General features: G+C 38.9%; 1 protein-coding gene across 1 annotated transcript in view; it reads right to left on the bottom strand.

Annotated features, from left to right (window-relative positions):
- The window catches only part of LOC103156199 (double-stranded RNA-specific editase 1-like), a 34,717-nt gene that overhangs the window by 12,115 nt on the left and 2,523 nt on the right, over positions 1 to 20,079 (bottom strand). The window contains exons 2-5 of the mRNA XM_016664118.1: positions 9,230 to 9,304; positions 3,756 to 4,690; positions 2,132 to 2,246; positions 1,767 to 1,935 (exon numbers count right to left, since the gene is read on the bottom strand). Coding sequence (XP_016519604.1) covers positions 1,767 to 1,935; positions 2,132 to 2,246; positions 3,756 to 4,690; positions 9,230 to 9,304 — 1,294 coding nt within the window. The remainder of the gene's footprint in view (positions 1 to 1,766; positions 1,936 to 2,131; positions 2,247 to 3,755; positions 4,691 to 9,229; positions 9,305 to 20,079) is intronic.

The following is a 20,079-nucleotide window of genomic DNA, read 5'->3' on the forward strand; positions in this document are numbered from 1 at the left end:
GGGGGGAATGTGATGACAATTCTAGGGGCCCTGACCAATAGGGGGCCCTCCACAATTTATTTATTTTTTATTCATAGCCGCATTAACGGTGATGGAAGAATAATAAATATAGAAGAATAAAGAGACATTCTATTGGGTGTAGATTAATAGGTGCCTGCCATGCAGACAGTTTACCTCCGTATCCAAACGGAGTTTCTGACTCTGTCTGCTGTTGCCTTTACTCCGAGCCATTCAGAGGGGGGAGGGGGAGGAAGCGCTCTGCTGAATGCGCTGTTGAGCACCTTCAAAATAAAAGCACGCGAGTGGAAGATTTTAAAATTCTTCGCAACTCCAGTGAAATTATTGGGGGGCGAATGCGACTCTCTCCAATATTGGGAATATTGGGGGGGATACGTCCTCCCCGTCTCCCCCACTTCCTACGCCTATGACTGTGGCAGCTACTATGCTGCTAAGAAAAATTATAAAATCAGGTTTTCAAAAATGAAAAAAGTAGAGAGAGGGAGAGAGAGAAAGACAAGAGTGCCAATTTATAGCTCAGTTTTTCTCCGAAAGGTGGGTAGACTGTATGAGATTGTTAACCATTTAGCATAGTTAGCTTAGCTACAGACAACTGTTTGCCTCCATTTCACTATCATTTAATGAATTAAGGAGAAAAAATGACCATTATGTTCATATATTTAACTTGTCCCTTGTACCTTTTACCGCTTAACAGATGAGTCAGTCAGCAGCAGCTCTAACCTACATACCTCCTGACCCGTCCTCTCCTAACTGAAATTAAAGCTGCAGTAACTTTTATAATTTATTTTCCCACATTTGTTAAAACTGTCATTATGTTGTGACAGTATGGTATGAGAGGTAATCTGTGAAAAATCTATTTCCTCTGCCTTCTCCCAGTGCTAGAAATAACCAGTCGGAGGCAGGAGAGTTTTAGTGCTGCCAATCACCATCTCATGTAGTGCTGCTCATCCTTCCTCCCCTCGCTCTGTGCTGTGCTGCAGCTAGCATAACCTGTTGTGAATGTTCAGTTTAGTTAGCATAGCTACCACTGAGTGCAGATAAACTGTTTTCCTGGAATGACATGTTGTTTCTCCACCATTAGCACATTTAGCAGTGAGTGAATGAAGTTGACTGACAGCAATAAGACCCTCCTCCTGGTTCTGATTGGTTGTTTTGGGAGGAATGTTGCATTACTTTAGCTAGAGATAGCAGTTCAGGGAGGAGATGGAGGAGATTGATTTTTTTCACAGAGTATCTGTCTCATAGCAAAATGTCATGACATGGCGACAGCTTTAACAAATATGGAGAAACATATTTTTTTTATTAAAGTTATGTACTGCAGCTTGAATAAAATGGAACTACATAGCATTTTTTTGAGAAGTCTGGATTGCTTTATGTGTATTTTGCACATTGTGACTCTTGCTCGTGGGGAGAGACATTTCAGTATCTAAAACTAACAGAATCTAAAACTAACAAAAAATTTAAGCAACCTACTTCCATATGTGGACTGTTGGATGTAAAATTCATGAGCAGTAAATATCAGTTAGTATCAGTATCAGTATTGAACCAAAGAAAGCAAGTTGCAAGCCTTTAAAATTGTGACGCTTTTTAAGGGTCAAATAGACTCAAAAAATTGTAACAGCAGATCCACATGGGGGGCCCAATCAAATTTTTTGTCAGGGGGCCCAAGATTCCAGGCGGCGCCCCTGAGTGGGGGTATTGGTCATAATTTATTTTTTTTTCTTTTTCTTCAACTCAGCAAAAATCACCTGAGAAAGTGTTCCAGTTGGGAGTACAGGAACCTGATGAGAGAGCGCCGAGCTATAATTTCAGCATGGCAGTCATTCAGGGCTAGTCCTCTGTCGCTCATGTATTCACCATTGATGCACTTTGTCCCTGTGGATACACAGACAACCTGTGCCTCCTTTACATCTGAACCTGGGTGGGGAAAATCCAAATCTCAGATAACAACGTACATAAGTTCTCCACATTTATTTTTTACATTTTCTTTATTCTTGACAGAGTGCCTAGTAAAGGACAGAGTACTTTAATAAGGAACACAAATTTAATCAAAAATCCTCCAAAATGGGTTAGCTGTATAACTCTGTGAAAAAAAAAGAAAATTAGAAAATACCTGCTGTCATGACAACACCTGCCAAGACTTTCCTTCGAGCATGTGGAGATGTGAAGTTATCAGTTAGTTCACTGAACTTTTCGACAACCAAACGAGAGACGGCGTCAGCCAGGACCTAAAGCAAGCAAAACAATAAGACACAAAGCTTCCAGAAACAGTCTGAAAGAAAGACTCCTGCTAAGCACCTGCATCTCATTATAAGTAATGTCCATTTTGAAATAGCAATAGACAACACACTAAAAAGAGGTAAAAAGCTATGAAAGTTCATCTGCACTTTTTTTTGCTGGTGTAAATGACAGGCAGAGAGCAAAGAACCCCTCAGGTTCTCCACTCGAAGCGCTCTGAGAGCTGCTGCACTCGCTGACGATCTGAGGCAGCTTGATGAAGAACAGAGTTTGAATAGCACTCAGCCGTGGTGCTGATACTAATTAAGATAACAACTCTGTTATCAGTGTGCAGGGATTACAGCTATGGATCAGTTTATGTGTAAATAGACTCTCAAAGAATTGAACTTGTCTCTCCTGAAGTCACCTTTAATCATATTTTGTCAAACTGGTCACAACAAAAACCTTTTTAGAATAAAACTATTATCAATTCAATGTATCTCTTTATGGTTCTTTCTCAATAGAAATGAGTAATTCCATACTTTCCCATACTCAAATTTCCAGTTTTCCTTCAATTACATAAAAATCCATGGACGTTTCTACACCAGGTGGAGTTTAAGTGAAACCTGACAGAAAACCAGGAAGTAAAGGCAGGACTTTTCAGTTCTCAAATGCAAATATTTTTAAGTGTATTTTTTTTCAATGTTCATCTCCTGGAAATTACTGAAATAAAGTTCTATAGTTTTCCACAATGTGTATGAATCATGTAAAACTGAAGGAAAGTGCTTATAAGGATGAATAGCATATGTTAGCAATGAATAACTGCAGAAAGACTAGAAAAAAAGTTCTTAAAGAGAAATCAGTTTCAGTTAAATTTGTTTTTGGCAAATCAGAGTTTGGCTGAATCAAGGGAAATATTGAAATCATAATTGAAATATTAACTTTATTAACAAATTAAAGAAAAACAATCATAGCTATTTTACATTTCTATAAAACAAAGAATTAATTAAAACATACATGTTTACAAAGTGTTATTAAGTTGTTTACAATAGGTAACTAGATTTTCTTAATTGATAAATGTCAATGATGATTAAGGATGCTACATAAATAAAGTTTTCTTACTTTAATTCTACTTATTTAAATCACATATGTGATCAGAAACAAGACACCTAACAGCTGATGGTACTGATGTAAACAGCACAGAGCTATAAGTGAAAGTCAGTTTGTAGTAACTAATTATTTTAGTAATTGATTATTCAATCAATTATTCTGTTGACTATTCTGGTAAAATAAAATGTCCAATTCTGCAGATTTCTCATTGAAACCACTTTTATGCTATATTAGACAAACACTTTTAGTTAAATTACAGCCCTGACTAGTTGTTCTTGCAAAGTATTTTAACAATTAATCGATTACTAAGTTAGTTGACGATTATTTAAATAATTGATTCAATATGATAAATTGTTTCATCCCTAGTTTATTGTAAGGTACAGGTAAACAGACAATAAAATCCTGCTCACCTGTGGTTGATGAAGCTGCAATCCCTCTTTGGGTATGGGTTGCCGGGACGATACCTGGTCCGGCTCAATATGAAAGAGTGCAGACAGGGCAGCCTGGGCAGCTCGAGCTTTGGCCAGCCTCTTGTTCCGCCCAGAACCCTGGAAGTTCTGAGCGTCCACTGTCACTGACATGACAAAGTTTTTGGCATGGCTCTCCCCGCTCTCAGACACAGTATTATATTTGAGTCCTGGCCTCATCTCATTAAGAATCATTACAGGGTTCTTGCCACTTGTCAAGGAAGTGAAGGAAAATGGATTAGGGGGCAGGGGAGACTGAACAATGTCTGAGGTAGGGGGAGGGAGCAATGGGTTTTCTATATCCAGAGTTGTGAAAGATCTCCTGCTGTTGGGGGCCAAGTATAATGGGTCGCCTAGAGCTCTGGATGTCTCAAAGGCATTGAAGAGCTCATCAGGAAAGTCCCCCTGGTCTGAGGTGAAGTCTGTGTGAACAGCCAGGGTCCGACCCATGGCCATGTGTGCTTCAGACGCGTTAGGGAACTGGACAAAGGATCGCAGGGCCTTCTCCGCAGCTCCTAGCTTGGCTTTCTTTTTTGTGGGACCTGAGCCATCAAATACCTGCCCATTAACCTCCACAGTCATCACAAACACAGGCGCATGGACTGGGCCAGACTGAGAAAGCAGCTTGTATTGAAGTCCGGGCTTTATCTCATTCAGCTGCATGAGGGCATTCTTGGGCACAATGGGTCCTGAGACCTTTTTACGCCTTTTCGGCCAGTACTTGCAAGGTGTGCGGCCATTGTTACCCTCCGCTAAGGGACGTTTCCTAGCTCTGCCCGTCCTTCCACTGAGGAGCTGAACAGCAACAGATGCAACGCCTTCTTTTGAGAAGAGGTTGTCCAAGTTGTGATTTTCCTTAACATCTGTGCTGCATGAACCTGCGGTGCCCAGAAAGAGTAACTTACAATGCCTTCGTTGCAGGATCTTGTAAATGTAAAATTTAGAGTCCTTTATAATCTCTTTGCAACTGAGCTCAGTGATATGTGTTCTCCAACCGGATCTCAAGTTCTCACTCATAGTTAGTGTATTAACAGTGTCAAATATTGATAGAAGTTTTTATGAAACATGAAACTCTGACTACATATTTAGAATAAATTTACAACTGAAGCGTAACAGTATTTTCATCATTCATGAATTTTCATCATTCATGACTGCTAAAACTTACAACCAGCAAGAGTTATTCTTTAAAACAAAAATAAAGCTGCCTCTATCTCATTTGTACCTAAAACTGGAAAGTTCATATGAAAATTAAAGCTCAAATTCCAACTGAATTGTTTCTTCTTTCTCAAGTCATTTCATGGCATTTAGGAACACATATCACCAGATCCTGTTAACAAAGTCCTTGGAATTCTACATAAATTCCCATTTATAACATCCTCTAGCAAAAGCTTGATAGGTTACTGCTTTTGGTGCTTGTGAGAGAAAAATCAGGATAAGGAGTAAAAAAACATAAAACAAAATATATGAACTCTGCAACATTTAAACGTTATAAATCCTCCTGGATAAATTCCAAGTTTTGTTTGGAATGAAATTATTCAGCATACATATATATGCTAAACGTGCGGTGAGGTTCATTGCTGGTGAGGCACTGACTTATGACTTAAGACACCACACATATTATTGGACGTACGCAAATTTCGCGCAGGCATACAACGTTGGACGGCAAAAAGACTAATCATTTACTTGTCATCCATAGCCGCGTTAACTCAGTAAAATTTAGAAATGTAGATATTGATTTTGTGCTATGATCCACAGCAAAGTGATCTGTATTTGCCAAGCTACGCAGACTCGTTGCCATAGCAACTGACAACAATGCCACTTCATGTTTTAGGATTTAACACCAAAAAAACATTCAAGAATTTTGCACACAGAACAGAACATTTAGTCTGTTGTTGTACGTTTTAGGCTTAATGTTTAATTAATAAATAATTGCTGTGGTAGATTAGCTACCGTTTCTACTTTACTGAATTATTTAGACATAAACTGTAGCCCACAAAACGCACATTTCATTAAAAAATAAAAAATAAACAAAAACGTCCCATTGCTGTCTTACCTTTACGTATCAATGAAATCCATGCACCGCTAATTCTGCACAAAAATATCCGTTCATCCAAAGCCAAGTCTATCCTCGGCATGTCTTTTCTACTCCGTTTGAGAATCATCAAACTCTCGAAGCAAAACCTTCAGCTCCAGTGTTGGTCTTCCTTAGTTATTATCTCCTGCTTCAAATGAAAATCCACTTTAGAAAACTGTTAAAGTGTAGAAATGTAGTCTTTCATGTTGACNACATGCGGTGAGGTTCATTGCTGGTGAGGCACTGACTTATGACTTAGACACCACACGTTATTGGACGTACGCAAATTTCGCGCAGGCATACAACGCTGGACGGCAAAAAGACTAATCATTTACATGTCATCCATAGCCACATTAACTCAGTGAAATTTAGAAATGTAGGTATTGATTTCGTGCTATGATCCACAGCAAAGTGATCTGTATTCGCCAAGCTACGCAGACTCGTTGCCATAGCAACTGACAACAATGCCACTTCATGTTTTAGGATACAACACCAAAAAACATTCAAGAATTTTGCACACAGAACAGAACATTTAGTCCAGGGGTCCCCAAACTTTTTCCTGCGAGGGCCACATAACTGTTCCCTTTTCTGGTCGGGGACCGGTCTTAGTTTTTCGAGAAAGAAACCTTAGAAAACTTTTGTTGACCGGGGGAGGGGGTGGAGTGAAACTGTGGACCGGGGGGGCTGGATTACTGCCGACGACATATTCGCGTTTGTAGATAGATTTTTACCCAGAATGCAAATGGAAAAAAACCGTGAGCGAAACGGTGACTGGTACTGACTAGTATATATTCCATTGAGGGAAACTAAGTTTCATATGTGCTCAAGAGCCCCCTGGTGGTTGAAGAAAAAATCCACATATATATGAAAAAAAAAACACTGAACGCTCTCTGGTGTTCAGGGGACCGGACCAAATGAGAAGGCGGGCCGCGGGCCGTAGTTTGGGGAGCCCTGATTTAGTCTGTTGTTTTAGGCTTAATGTTTAATTAATAAATAATTGCTGTGGTAGATTAGCTACCGCTTCTACTTTACTGAATTATTTAGACATAAACTGTAACCCACAAAACGCACATTTCATTAAAAAAAACAAAAACGTCTCATTGCTGTCTTACCTTTACGTATCAATGAAATGCATGCACCGCTAATTCTGCACAAAAATATTACACCGGCATGTCTTTTCTACTCCGTTTGAGAATCGTCAAACTCTCGAAGCAAAACTTTCAGCTCCGGTGTTGGTCTTCCTTAGTTATTATCTCCTGCTTCAAATGAAAATCCACTTTAGAAAACTGTTAAAGTGTAGAAATGTAGACTTTCATGTTGACATCGGAAGAGAGGAGAAAACAAATATATCGCTGTACTTTACGTATTTACTGTATGGCTAGCTCCATGGCTAGCTCACTGTGTCTTACTCTGCAGTTGTGGAGTCACAATATCTGGGATCATGAGCGCCCCCTGCCATGAGGCAAGAGAACTGCCTGCCTCACCTCGAGTCTGTTCTCTGCCGTTTCTGATCGCTCCTCCGCACACAAAATACGATACAAGCACAGTTGGTGACAAAAAAAAACACTGTACATTATATACATAAGCGAAATTATGGAAAATCAGTCCATATATTAAATGTTTTTTAGTTTTTTAGCCATTTTATTACCGGCGTACAGACAGGACGAACATGCTCCCATAGAGTGGCAGCCAGTGCAGTTGGCGAGAGGTTGATCAGTCCCAGGTGAGGCTCAGCTCGCTGCTGCCTCACCGGCTTCGCTTCTGAGCATTTGAATGGGAAAATGCAAAAATCCAGCGATTTTTAAGAAAAAAATAATCAGAATTGGTTAAGCTAAGTAAAAAAAATAGATACTTTGTAGTAAAAACTGCTGGGTGAAAACAACAATATAAATGGTTTTATTATCATTATTTTTCCATGATGGCATGGAAAAATAATGCCATCATGTCAGGGGAGGGCAAAGCCTCCCCTGACCCCACGTCATGGATATATATATAGTTTTTTTTCTGCTTCTCAGCAGAAGAAACCTCTGTGTTCTGGAAGTCCTCGTCACGTCAGCAAAACAGATCAATTCAGCAGTCGACAAGCCACTGGATGGAGTCATAGGGGATCAGAGTTCAAATTCTAACTGTATAAAAACCTTTCACATTAAACAATTTCACATTGCACAATATTAAAATTGTCATAGCAAATAATTACTAATCTAAATTTTAGTAGAATCATTCAGTTTAATTCAAGCTTCAACTTGACAAAAATATTGATCAGATGGGACTGAGACCAGTTTCTGACCAAAACTCATTACCAGCTCAGCTTCATGTAATCCAATAAGAACACTAAATTACAGAAGTGGAGACACTGACTAAACAGGACAAAGTTTGGGTTTTAGCAGCAAAATGGACAGCATGCAAAGACAATGATAAAGACAGAAGGGGTGGATGGAACTGAACAACAAAAAGGGCAAAGCCCTAAGCAACAAGAGGGGTAGGGGAAGTTACTCCTCTTAAATAAACAGCTGGTAGTTCAGCCTGAAAAGCGATATGATAATATTGTCAAACCATGTTTAACAATATGATGGATTACCTCACAATGAGTGAAACCTGTACAAATTGCTGCAATAAGCCCTTCAATAACCTTGAGCTCTACCACTGTCAGCCATAATCCACATGTTCCTCCAACAGGGATGGGATTATTACTACCCAGCACAAAAAAAACAGTGTAAGGAGGCTGCATGTGTTAGTGTTGAGCCAAATAAGCTGTTGGCTCAGCCACACCACAGAGGAGAATAATTGCACTATCACTCTTACACTGAATGCAATCATAATTCACTTACATTTCTCTGACTGTCTCAGTCTGTTGTACTGGGTTGAGCTGGATTATCTGTCAGATTAAACATCTTCCTTCTGTCTCCAAACCTCAAAATTCACATTGTGTCAGGTGAAAATATGGTAACATGTTACCACCAGTTAGAACTATCTTGAGTGTTATCTACGGTAGAATGGACTTGGGGCTAATAACCAGTGCATTAGCCCCAATGAAATCTGGAATGTTCCACATGTTCCAAAATAAGTCATTGTTCCCACAGCTTGTATTTTTAATTTTTGTATTAAGTATGGAGGTTAGAATGTAACCTACAAATAGTCTGAAATCATTCACGGATTATCCAAATTCAAATGAATCTATTTCTGTCCCCTTAAAGAACTTCAACGGTACATTTTGTGATGATTTTCTGCTAAGAGATGCTAAAAGACACACATGCTACAAGAGAGTGACTGGAGCCAAAAAGAGTCAATTCTCCACTAAAAGCAGAACTTTACTTAAAGATATCAACATGTAGTTTGGACTCACTCCTGCTTTGTGTTTCCATCCCCTCTGTGATGGGTTGCCTCTGCTGGGTTCGGGTTGGCCGGTTCCCTGATCCACCTGTAGGAAACACAAACTTCACTTTCATTGGATTCTCTCGTTTCTCATGTTGCCAACTACTACTTAAAGCATCTTTTAGAGTTGTAATATTCAAGACCAGTCTCGATTTTGTGTCGGCCAAAACCACAACTGTAAAAATGTCACTAAATTGTCAGCATATTGTCCAGCTTATTTGTCAGAATCCTTCTTTTCACTGGATGGAATAACGTGACTTAGTAATTACGTGTTTCTGTTACCCTGTAACGCATCGCCTCCCCTTTACCTCGCCCTTGTATGGGGTTCCATATGTGGCATACAATGAACGGTAAACTCTGTGAAGTGATGTCAGCAAAGCTAGCTGAGTAGTGACAAATATGTTGCATTTAGGATGATAAATGCTATCACTTTCTGCGCTTATTGTGCGAAGGTATTGACTGATGTCTCGCACATGTGCAACGACTCTGTGACCAAAGTCTGCAATATAGTGATGGGACGGTCATGAATGATCCGATTCTATGAGAGGCCCCATGGGCCAAAACTTACAAACTCTCTTACACTCACAGTCAAACTCTCTTACATTCACAGTCAAACTTTCTTACACGTACTATCAAACTCTCTGACAGACTTTGATTGCAACGGAAGTTAACTTAAAATTTCAGTTTCTGATTGGACCCCAGGCAGGAGTAGGCGGGTTTTCACGGACAGAAAAATAGCTGAGCGGCAGCGACTCACAGAGGCATATGAGAGGCCCCATAGGCCAAAACCTACAAACCCTCTTACACGTACTATCAAACCCTCTTACACGTACTATCAAACCCTCTCGCATTCACAGTCAAACCCTCTTGCACGTACTATCAAACTAGAGTTTGATTGCAACGGAAGTTATCTTAAAATTTCAGTTTCTGATTGGACCCCTGGCAAGCTTTTCAAAATAAAAGCGGCCTTCCGGTTTATGTTTGATTCATGTTTCTCTTCTGCGGCTTTAAAAATATAAAACTTTGTGTTAATTGATTTGCTAAATGTTAGANCACAGAGGCAACTAATATTTTAAATGACATCGTTAGCGCTCCAAAAGTAATGTCAGCATTATCAGAAGTGTTTAGGAGCCGACAGCCAGCATCGGAAACCCCATCTATCAGTGGGATAAAGCTAGCCGTCTCTTCGGAAATGGCAGTAAAGCCAGCCTGCACTCGATTTTAATGTGCGCGCGACAGCACAAGTTATGGCGCTCTCTTTTCAAAATAAAAGCACATCTCCAGTTTATGTTTGATTCACACATCAAGTTTCTCTCTGGCGGCTATAACAGGCTAAAGCTTTGTGTTAATTAACCCTCTATGGCATAACTTTTTTATTTTTGGGGGGGAAAATATTTTCCTGCATTCTTTGGGAGCTTGTTGGTCCCTAATTACATATCATAAAATTGGACCCTGACACCTCCCGGAACCAGATTTGGGTTTGTTGCCTCAGGGCAACATTGAGCTACAAGGGGTCTACAGTAAAACGCCAAGTTTTCTACAGTGATTATGAGAAATTAAATACAAATCAAACAAAACTATATTCATAAAAAACCTTTTTTTGACAAAAATAAATCAGACATGATTCCAACTCACCAAATATAAAATAAACAACTAACTTTCATTTATCAATTGTACATTTGCGCAAATTACTAAAACGAGCATTTGTACGTTTGTACATGTGTATGTTTGGCAGAGTTAGAATCACTCAGGATGTTGAAATCAGTCTTTTTGTCACGGTCGGTGTAGTGGATGAGGTGAGGAGAGACGCTGAGACCCAGATTATGGTGATGATGATGATTTTAATAACGATAATGCTCACAAGCAGTTCAGGACAGGCAGCACGGCAGGAAACAAGCACACAGCTAAATGCCGGTAGCAACTGACAATAAGGACAAAACGAGAGCAAGCACAAACCAGGACTTGGCAGTTCCACTGGAGAGTACAGACTGACGCAGCAGCATACGCTTGACAAACAAAGACAAACGAAGACAAGGACCCGACAAGAGACAAAGACAACAGGTGGGTTTAAATACACACGGGGTAATTAAGGGAATGAGACACACCTGGGAAACAATCAACGGGGAAGACGCAGAGACAGACTCACAGGGAACGGGACTACACCGAAAAACTCAAAAATAAACACAGAAACACGGATCGTAACACCTTTTCCCTATGATATGTTAAACATCAGGAAGGAATTGCTTGCTGATGTTAAAAAAGTGTGTATCACATTTTTGGCACTTGACAATTGGCGTACCTGGGAATCACCATCTGTTTATCTGATTATCTATGGGTTGTAGCGACCAGATTCACATCAGTGACAGGACTTAGGGCTGCAGGTTCTTTTTTTTAAGAGTTTGTAGTTCTGATTTGTTTGGTATAATTTGAGCCAAGCAAAGGACAACATTTCCACCAGCTCCTATATACGGTAGATTTGGTGGTGGTACGGCTCGCCCTGTGTAGATTCTCAAGTTGTAAGGAACACCATCTGCACCAGCCATATGAAGTACCCTGCAGACCCGTATATTTGGTTTAGCAGGTATTGCTTCAGTCTTTGCCTGCCTTGGAATGGGGCCATTTGTTCATTGATGACCAGCTCTTCACCCTTTGGGACTGAAGTCAGTTTTGAGGATAAACAAACAATGAAATAATGGTTGTACAGTGGATCCTCATGTTTTCATCGGGAATGACCCCAGCTTATGAACCATGCACATTTTGTCCATGAAACGATCTTGCATCGATCTCCTGTTGCTGTTAGTCAATAATAAAGTTAAAAAAATGGCCGTGATAATTATTTTGTAATCAATTGCATATCATTGCATTAGAATAATATTGTATGAGCAAAAGGGCCCTAACTGCGCAATGTTTCCCTGAGGCAACAAACAAAAAAACACAGTTTTAGCATATAAATTATAAAAAAAATGTCTTGAAATGATCTATAATGCTTCTTTACATACTCACAGATATTAAAATATTTTTAGTTAGAGTGGCCCAAATTTAAACATGAAGAAAAGTGATGTATAACTTACAAGTAGGAGGCAAGGTGTAGCATGCACCTCTGCNTTATCTGATTATCTATGGGTTGTAGCGACCAGATTCACATCAGTGACAGGACTTAGGGCTGCAGGTTCTTTTTTTTAAGAGTTTGTAGTTCTGATTTGTTTGGTATAATTTGAGCCAAGCAAAGGACAACATTTCCACCAGCTCCTATATACGGTAGATTTGGTGGTGGTACGGCTCGCCCTGTGTAGATTCTCAAGTTGTAAGGAACACCATCTGCACCAGCCATATGAAGTACCCTGCAGACCCGTATATTTGGTTTAGCAGGTATTGCTTCAGTCTTTGCCTGCCTTGGAATGGGGCCATTTGTTCATTGATGACCAGCTCTTCACCCTTTGGGACTGAAGTCAGTTTTGAGGATAAACAAACAATGAAATAATGGTTGTACAGTGGATCCTCATGTTTTCATTGGGAATGACCCCAGCTTATGAACCATGCACATTTTGTCCATGAAACGATCTTGCATCGATCTCCTGTTGCTGTTAGTCAATAATAAAGTTAAAAAAATGGCCGTGATAATTATTTTGTAATCAATTGCATATCATTGCATTAGAATAATATTGTATGAGCAAAAGGGCCCTAACTGCGCAATGTTTCCCTGAGGCAACAAACAAAAAAACACAGTTTTAGCATATAAATTATAAAAAAAATGTCTTGAAATGATCTATAATGCTTCTTTACATACTCACAGATATTAAAATATTTTTAGTTAGAGTGGCCCAAATTTAAACATGAAGAAAAGTGATGTATAACTTACAAGTAGGAGGCAAGGTGTAGCATGCACCTCTGCGTCATAAAAAGGACTGTTCCTCTTCTAAGTAAAAGGTCACATGAACCTCAACACCTATTTTATTTGGACAAAAATATGTCTGGAGGTATTTTAAATCATTCCCCCCCAAAAATAAAATAAAGGAGCAACGTGAGCTACAGAAATGTGGTTTGTTGCCCGAGGGCAACGCCATGCCATAGAGGGTTTTAATTTGCAAAACGACATTATGTATCTGAAAAAAAATAGTGTGGGCAAAAAATCCTGTAAAGCACATATGTGCAACCTCAGTTAAAATTGGTCTTATAGCTGTCCCTGTGTCATCCTGAAGGTATTGTTTATGTAATCTGAAAGATTTTTTTTGCATGTCAGCAATTTTGATTGAGGTTGCACATATGTGGGTTACACAATTTTTTGCCCACATAATATGTTTTAATTTATTTTCAGATACATGATTTACTTTAGCAAATCAAATAACACAAAGTTTTACATTTTTAAAGCCGCAGGAGAGAAACATGAATCAAACATAAACCGGAGGTCCACTTTTATTTTGAAAAGCCTGCCTGGGGTCCAATCAGAAACTGAAATTTTAAGTTAACTTCCTTGCAATCAAACTCTGTCAGAGAGTTTGATAGTACGTGCAAGAGAGTTTGTAAGTTTTGGCCCCTGGGGCCTCTCATACGATTCTGCTATGCTCTACTAAGAACGACAGGACTGAGAACCGTTCTTTGTTTTTGCAATGCTCTGCGCACGCTGCCGTAGCTATTGTTATTCAATTTTATATATTTATTTAATCATCGAATAAATAAAATACAAGAACGTAGCACATGTGCATTGTTCTTTGATTATTTTCGTCACCTGGTTTCATGGAGCGGGAGACAGAGTAGCGACAGTAACGATTCTCCTTGTGCCTAGTTACTTTTTGCTTGTTGCTCCTTGGTCAGTGTTCATAGTTGACCGTTTACCCTTAATGCATTATGTTTAATGAAGCAGACGGGTGGTTTCTCACATGGGCCATATGAGCTACCACCCAGGGCGTTATCTTGTTAGGGGCGACATAAGACCTCTACAGATTGTGGCACAGAGATGGAAGCAAAGCAGAACAAAGAAGAGTTTGAATCGATAATTATAATTTACTTCGGCTCTAAGCATTTAATATCTGGGTGCTTTTATGGGAATGTAGATCTTTCAGATCAATTTGAGAAGCAATTTTGATCATATTTCGCATTTTATTGCATCATGTAGCACGAGGCGCCTGTCTTAGTCTTGACTCGGACTCGATGCACTCTGGTCTCCTGGTTAGGTGGTCTTGACTACAACACTGGCTAAACTAAAGTCATATATTTACCAAATAATACTTCATTTTATCAGTCATAAATATTGATGAAGTCTCCTTTATATTCAGAAAAGGTGTTACTATGTTTATGACAGTGTCAGTTTCATGCACACCCCTTCAAATAACATGTTACCCACTTTTCTAAATCCAATAATAGGATTTGTGGTTTGGCATTTAATTAGAATGTAAATAAAACAAATCTTTGAAATGTGACATTTAAGTGATGAAGAAAAATATCGCAAAGAAAGATATTTCTGTAAAGCTGAGTTAATTCTCCTAGATTACTGCCTGACCTTTTCAGCTTGAACGGGACAAAAAGAAAGCTGATTAACCTGCAGTTCACAGGAAGCTTCTGTTTAAAATCCACTTAACTTTTCACAAGCTCTTAGATTTGGATGGAAATGTTTGTGACATTTACTGCAAATTATAGGGAAACCAGAACAGGATCCATCTAATGAAAGATTCAGCAAAAGACAGAAAACACTTTTTTTTTATCCTAAGCTAAAATACTTTCTGGCTGTTGGAAAAATGCATAATCTATCAAATGCAGACAGCACTGCAACAAGCTCTGTTTCAGTGTGGTTTGGCCAGTGACAGGCAGTCAAGCTTGATGAATAAGCCCATAATTCCAAACAAGGTATTTCTAGTGGCTTGAGGAAGAAAGCTTGAAACATTTGACCCAAATCCTATAGTTTAAAAGGCAATTCTACCAACTACTAAGAAAATAAGTGAAAACTTCAGCTGCAGTCCAAAAACAGGATTTTAGGTTAATTGTTTTCTCCAAGTTAGGTTGGGGTGATCACTTCTGAGTTTTTTTTTTGCTGATTTAGACTCAGCCTGGCTGGATAAAGAATACAATCCTCCAAACTTCTCTGTGAAATCTTTATGACAGCTTTAATTTGTTGTGTGACTCTGGAAGTCGCTGCAGGGCCAGAGTCATTTTCAGGTACTAATGCCACTTAAAGCTACACAGCAAAGTCAGAAGTGTCAGATTTCCAGTGCAAGTGTTGTATGTTAAAAATACAGTGTTAATTCAACAACATGAGTGTTAGTGAGTGTTAGTTTCCCTAAAACTCACTAAAGAGTTCCAAAGAGTTAAACAAAAAGCAATCCAGTCCAGTGTTGAATTCTAAATTAACTCCAACAGTCTAACTCAACACTCAGTCTGGTGTTGATTTAGAAATCAATATCAGACAGTTCCTCCCACAATTGTAACATATTTGTGACATCACTTCAGGGAAGGAGCTACAGGTAGGGTGGGGGTTGCAGCAGGTCCCTGGCTTGGACATAGAAGGGGACTGTATGGGAGGCACCAGTAGCCTGATGTTTCTGTTCTTCTCTTGGTTTGTTGAACTTCATGTCATGGATTTCAAAATGACATAGTCGCTCTCTCTGGTGATGAAACTTGTTAGCTTCGCTGTTGTGGGCATGTCCATGTTGTAAAGTTAAATTATCATGAGCTTTATTATTTGGGCCCCGTCATTAGCCCCGCCCCCCGGCCGACGTCGTCTTGTTCCGCTGCTGCGTCACATGTTTGCCTGAGGAGCGGAGGCAGCAGTATGGCGTCTTGTCTGGAGCTTATTATAACAAGGTAAGTTCCATGTCAAAATGATCATGTTTTTGACTCTTTTTTATGGAGGCATTAAGTTTCTGTTTACACAAGAGTATCGATTCAAATACATAGTTCGCTTAACGTACGTTTATTTGTTTGGATATCACGGTATATACGACTGTTTATTATCTTAACCAAACATTAAAACTGTCAGAAAAATCTGGAGGCCATTTGAGTTATTTAGCTGCGGGGTGTTTTCTTTAAGTTTTTGGCTGTAGACTGCAAAATGGGGGAGTGGCTGCGCTGGACCATCGGCTTGATCTATGCCACAGGAGTCAAACTCCAGTCCTGGAGGGCCACTGACCTGCAACATTTAGATGAGCTGCTGCTGCACCACACCTGAATACAATTATTAGGTGATTAGCAGGACTCTGGAGAACTTATCTACACAACGAGGAGGCAATTAAGTCATTTGACTTTGGTATTTTGTACCTGTGGCACATCTAAAAACTGCCAAAATGTTTTTTCTTTGTCAGTGTGTCATGTTGGTGACTGAAGCCTGTTATGATGACTTCAACACATTTCTTCTGTCAGGTTGGCACGACTTTTAATGCTGTCCAAAAAAATTTCTAAAAGCTGACTAATTTCTTTAGTAATTATTTCTGACTTTTTTATGCTTTATCTTCTAAACCAGGTGGGAAGAGTAATTTGAATGAATATGACGTGACACACACAGGTGAGTCTGATTAGTTTTGTTCAGACTTCTTTTTAAAATATTTATTTATTATCCTAATGTTTCTGCTATATTTCCTGTTTTTCCTTCCAGGCTGGAAGTCTTGGCGAAAACAAGAGCAGCACCAAAGACACTTTATCATCAGTGATCACAAGACCATCCGTGGCCGCTTCCAATGAACTTTCAAAGCACACTTCACCTTCAGTGCAAAGTACCATGAATGTATGACCTTTGTTGTATATTGCTGTCAGTGCTGTTTGATGTTTTGAAATAAAAGTGATTATATACTGCAACTGGTGCTGGTGTTTTTATATCATCTAATGCAGCATCTAATGTCTTTTAAAATGAATTTGGGGATTATTGATGGCCAATAGTTTCTGGGGAAAAAAGGTTTTAATTGCTCTAGTGGCTTTTATTTGGTAGTAAATTGACAAAAAAAAGTGGGTAATCAGAGAAGGGGAAGACCAGGAAGTGAACCCATGACAGCCGCATTGAAAGCCTCCATATGTGGGTTGTGTTTAACCCCTGTGCCACCACAGCACACCCTGCCAGTAGTACTTAAAACTCAATTTCTATGTTAATATATACTTTACACCATTCTGTGTTAGATTAACACTTTCATAGTGTTAACTTTTGACAAAATACACTAGTTGTTGGGTAGATTAACACTGAAGTGTATTTGATTTCAACTACTGTGAGTGTTGATTCAACTCTATCACAAATAATACTTTCAAAAGTGTAACTTCTACACCATCCAGAGTGGACCAAGATAGACACTTTCAAAGTGTTGAATTTAACTCTGTAGGAGTTGATGGAACACTTCCAAATTATGCTGTGTACCACCCACAAAAAGCTAACATCTTGGATTACTTAAAACTCTGTCTACAAACACATACGAGTGCTTATTTTAACAGTTCAAACCCCAAATATACCTTAACATGCAATAATACACAGAATAAGTTCATAAATAGTAACTGCAGAATATCTGCAGTTTTCCTTATTGCTATGATGTTGGAGCCGTTTAGAGCCAAGGAGAACAAATCACACTCCTGGATTTACTGCTTAGGAAACAGCAGCAGCCAGTGAGCATTGTGCCTTGGTATGTTAGCTTCCCAAGCTACATTTTATTTAGAATATTTTAGATATGCTATATGACAAAAATCCATGATTAATCAATCAATCAATCAAATTTTATTTGTATAGCACATTTCAGCAGCAAGGCATTTCAAAGTGCTTTACATAATTAAAATAAAAACAGCATGTAATAAACACAGAGAAAGAGATTTAAAAAACATCATTAAAACGTAAACAGTGAGAAAGAGAAATAAAAAGCTGTAGAACTTTAGTTGAGACGCCGTCAACTGGGACTCCAACCCTTTGGACTTTAGTAAAAACGCCGTTTGACAAGGACTCTAACCTCTCGGAAACAGTGAGAAAGAGAAATAAAAAGAAATTAATAAATAGATAAAAAGAAAAGATAAAAACATTAAAAACATTGAAGACATCATAACCCACACTAACCCTAATTTAGCCATAAACAACTCTATTAGGGGGATTTTGAACAAATCTTGTTGAGTCATGTTTCATAGAAAAACCTGAGAATACTGAACGGCAAAAAGTTATAAAAGTTTACAATAATTCCTAAAAAGATTTCTCCTTCTTCATAAAACATTCATTACAGTTAGAAAATTAAGGAGTTTGCAAGTATATGGACTTTTGGTTTGTGTCTTGTGAATTATCACTACACACCTCAGTTGTTATAGTGACGGATGCACAGAGTCAGAACAGTTGCTGAACTCCCATCCAGCATAGTTTCATCACAGCCTTCAAAACTTGCAGCATGTGTTGCTGGTTAAGAACCAGATTGACAGAGAAAGTTCACCTGTAAAAATTCCATCTTTGTGATAACAAGTTGACTGAGGGGAAATATATGGTGGAATACTAACAATCCAAAAAGGTGCAGTTGTGCCAGCTCTGCTTCACCTCAGCTTTTTAATAAAGATGGAGAAGTTTATAGGAGTGATTTCAGATCCTGCTGCCATCCACTGACCCATCTCTACCCCGTTCTCCCTGCATCACTGAGCTCACTGTGCACAACAGACAGTTATCTCTGCTCTCTCTGGCCGAGCCACGGCCAGGCCCGGTCCACTGCTATCTCCTTGGGAGCCGGGGATGGACTGGTGTTGAATTTCACACTCTGAGGCTTTGGTTTTAAGGTCAGCAGTAGCTGGTGGAAGGGCAGGTAAAGGTGTTTGCTGAAGCCTAACAAGCAGGGAAGATCAGCACAGTCAACACTTTTCAGCCAATAGTTTTTGGGCCTGTGTGGTATTAATTATCTGAAGGTTTTATCAATTGTTGGTCAAAATACCATTTTTTGTTTTAAAGTATCATTGTAAGATNGTGCTGTTTGATGTTTTGAAATAAAAGTGATTATATACTGCAACTGGTGCTGGTGTTTTTATATCATCTAATGCAGCATCTAATGTCTTTTAAAATGAATTTGGGGATTATTGATGGCCAATAGTTTCTGGGGAAAAAAGGTTTTAATTGCTCTAGTGGCTTTTATTTGGTAGTAAATTGACAAAAAAAAGTGGGTAATCAGAGAAGGGGAAGACCAGGAAGTGAACCCATGACAGCCGCATTGAAAGCCTCCATATGTGGGTTGTGTTTAACCCCTGTGCCACCACAGCACACCCTGCCAGTAGTACTTAAAACTCAATTTCTATGTTAATATATACTTTACACCATTCTGTGTTAGATTAACACTTTCACAGTGTTAACTTTTGACAAAATACACTAGTTGTTGGGTAGATTAACACTGAAGTATATTTGATTTCAACTACTGTGAGTGTTGATTCAACTCGATCACAAATAACACTTTCAAAAGTGTAACTTCTACACCATCCAGAGTGGACCAAGATAGACACTTTCAAAGTGTTGAATTTAACTCTGTAGGAGTTGATGGAACACTTCCAAATTATGCTGTGTACCACCCACAAAAAGCTAACATCTTGGATTACTTAAGACTGTCTACAAACACATACAAGTGCTTATTTTAACAGTTCAAACCCCAAATATACCTTAACATGCAATAATACTCAGAATAAGTTCATAAATAGTAACTGCAGAATATCTGCAGTTTTCCTTATTGCTATGATGTTGGAGCCATTTAGAGCCAAGGAGAACAAATGACACTCCTGGATTTACTGCTTAGCAAACAGCAGCAGCCAGTGAGCATTGTGCCTTGGTATGTTAGCTTTCCAAGCTACATTTTATTTAGAATATTTTAGATATGCTATATGACAAAAATCCATGATTAATCAATCAATCAA

Source organism: Poecilia formosa, unplaced genomic scaffold (assembly GCF_000485575.1).
Source record: "Poecilia formosa unplaced genomic scaffold, Poecilia_formosa-5.1.2 Scaffold469, whole genome shotgun sequence".
Lineage (NCBI taxonomy): Eukaryota > Metazoa > Chordata > Actinopteri > Cyprinodontiformes > Poeciliidae > Poecilia > Poecilia formosa.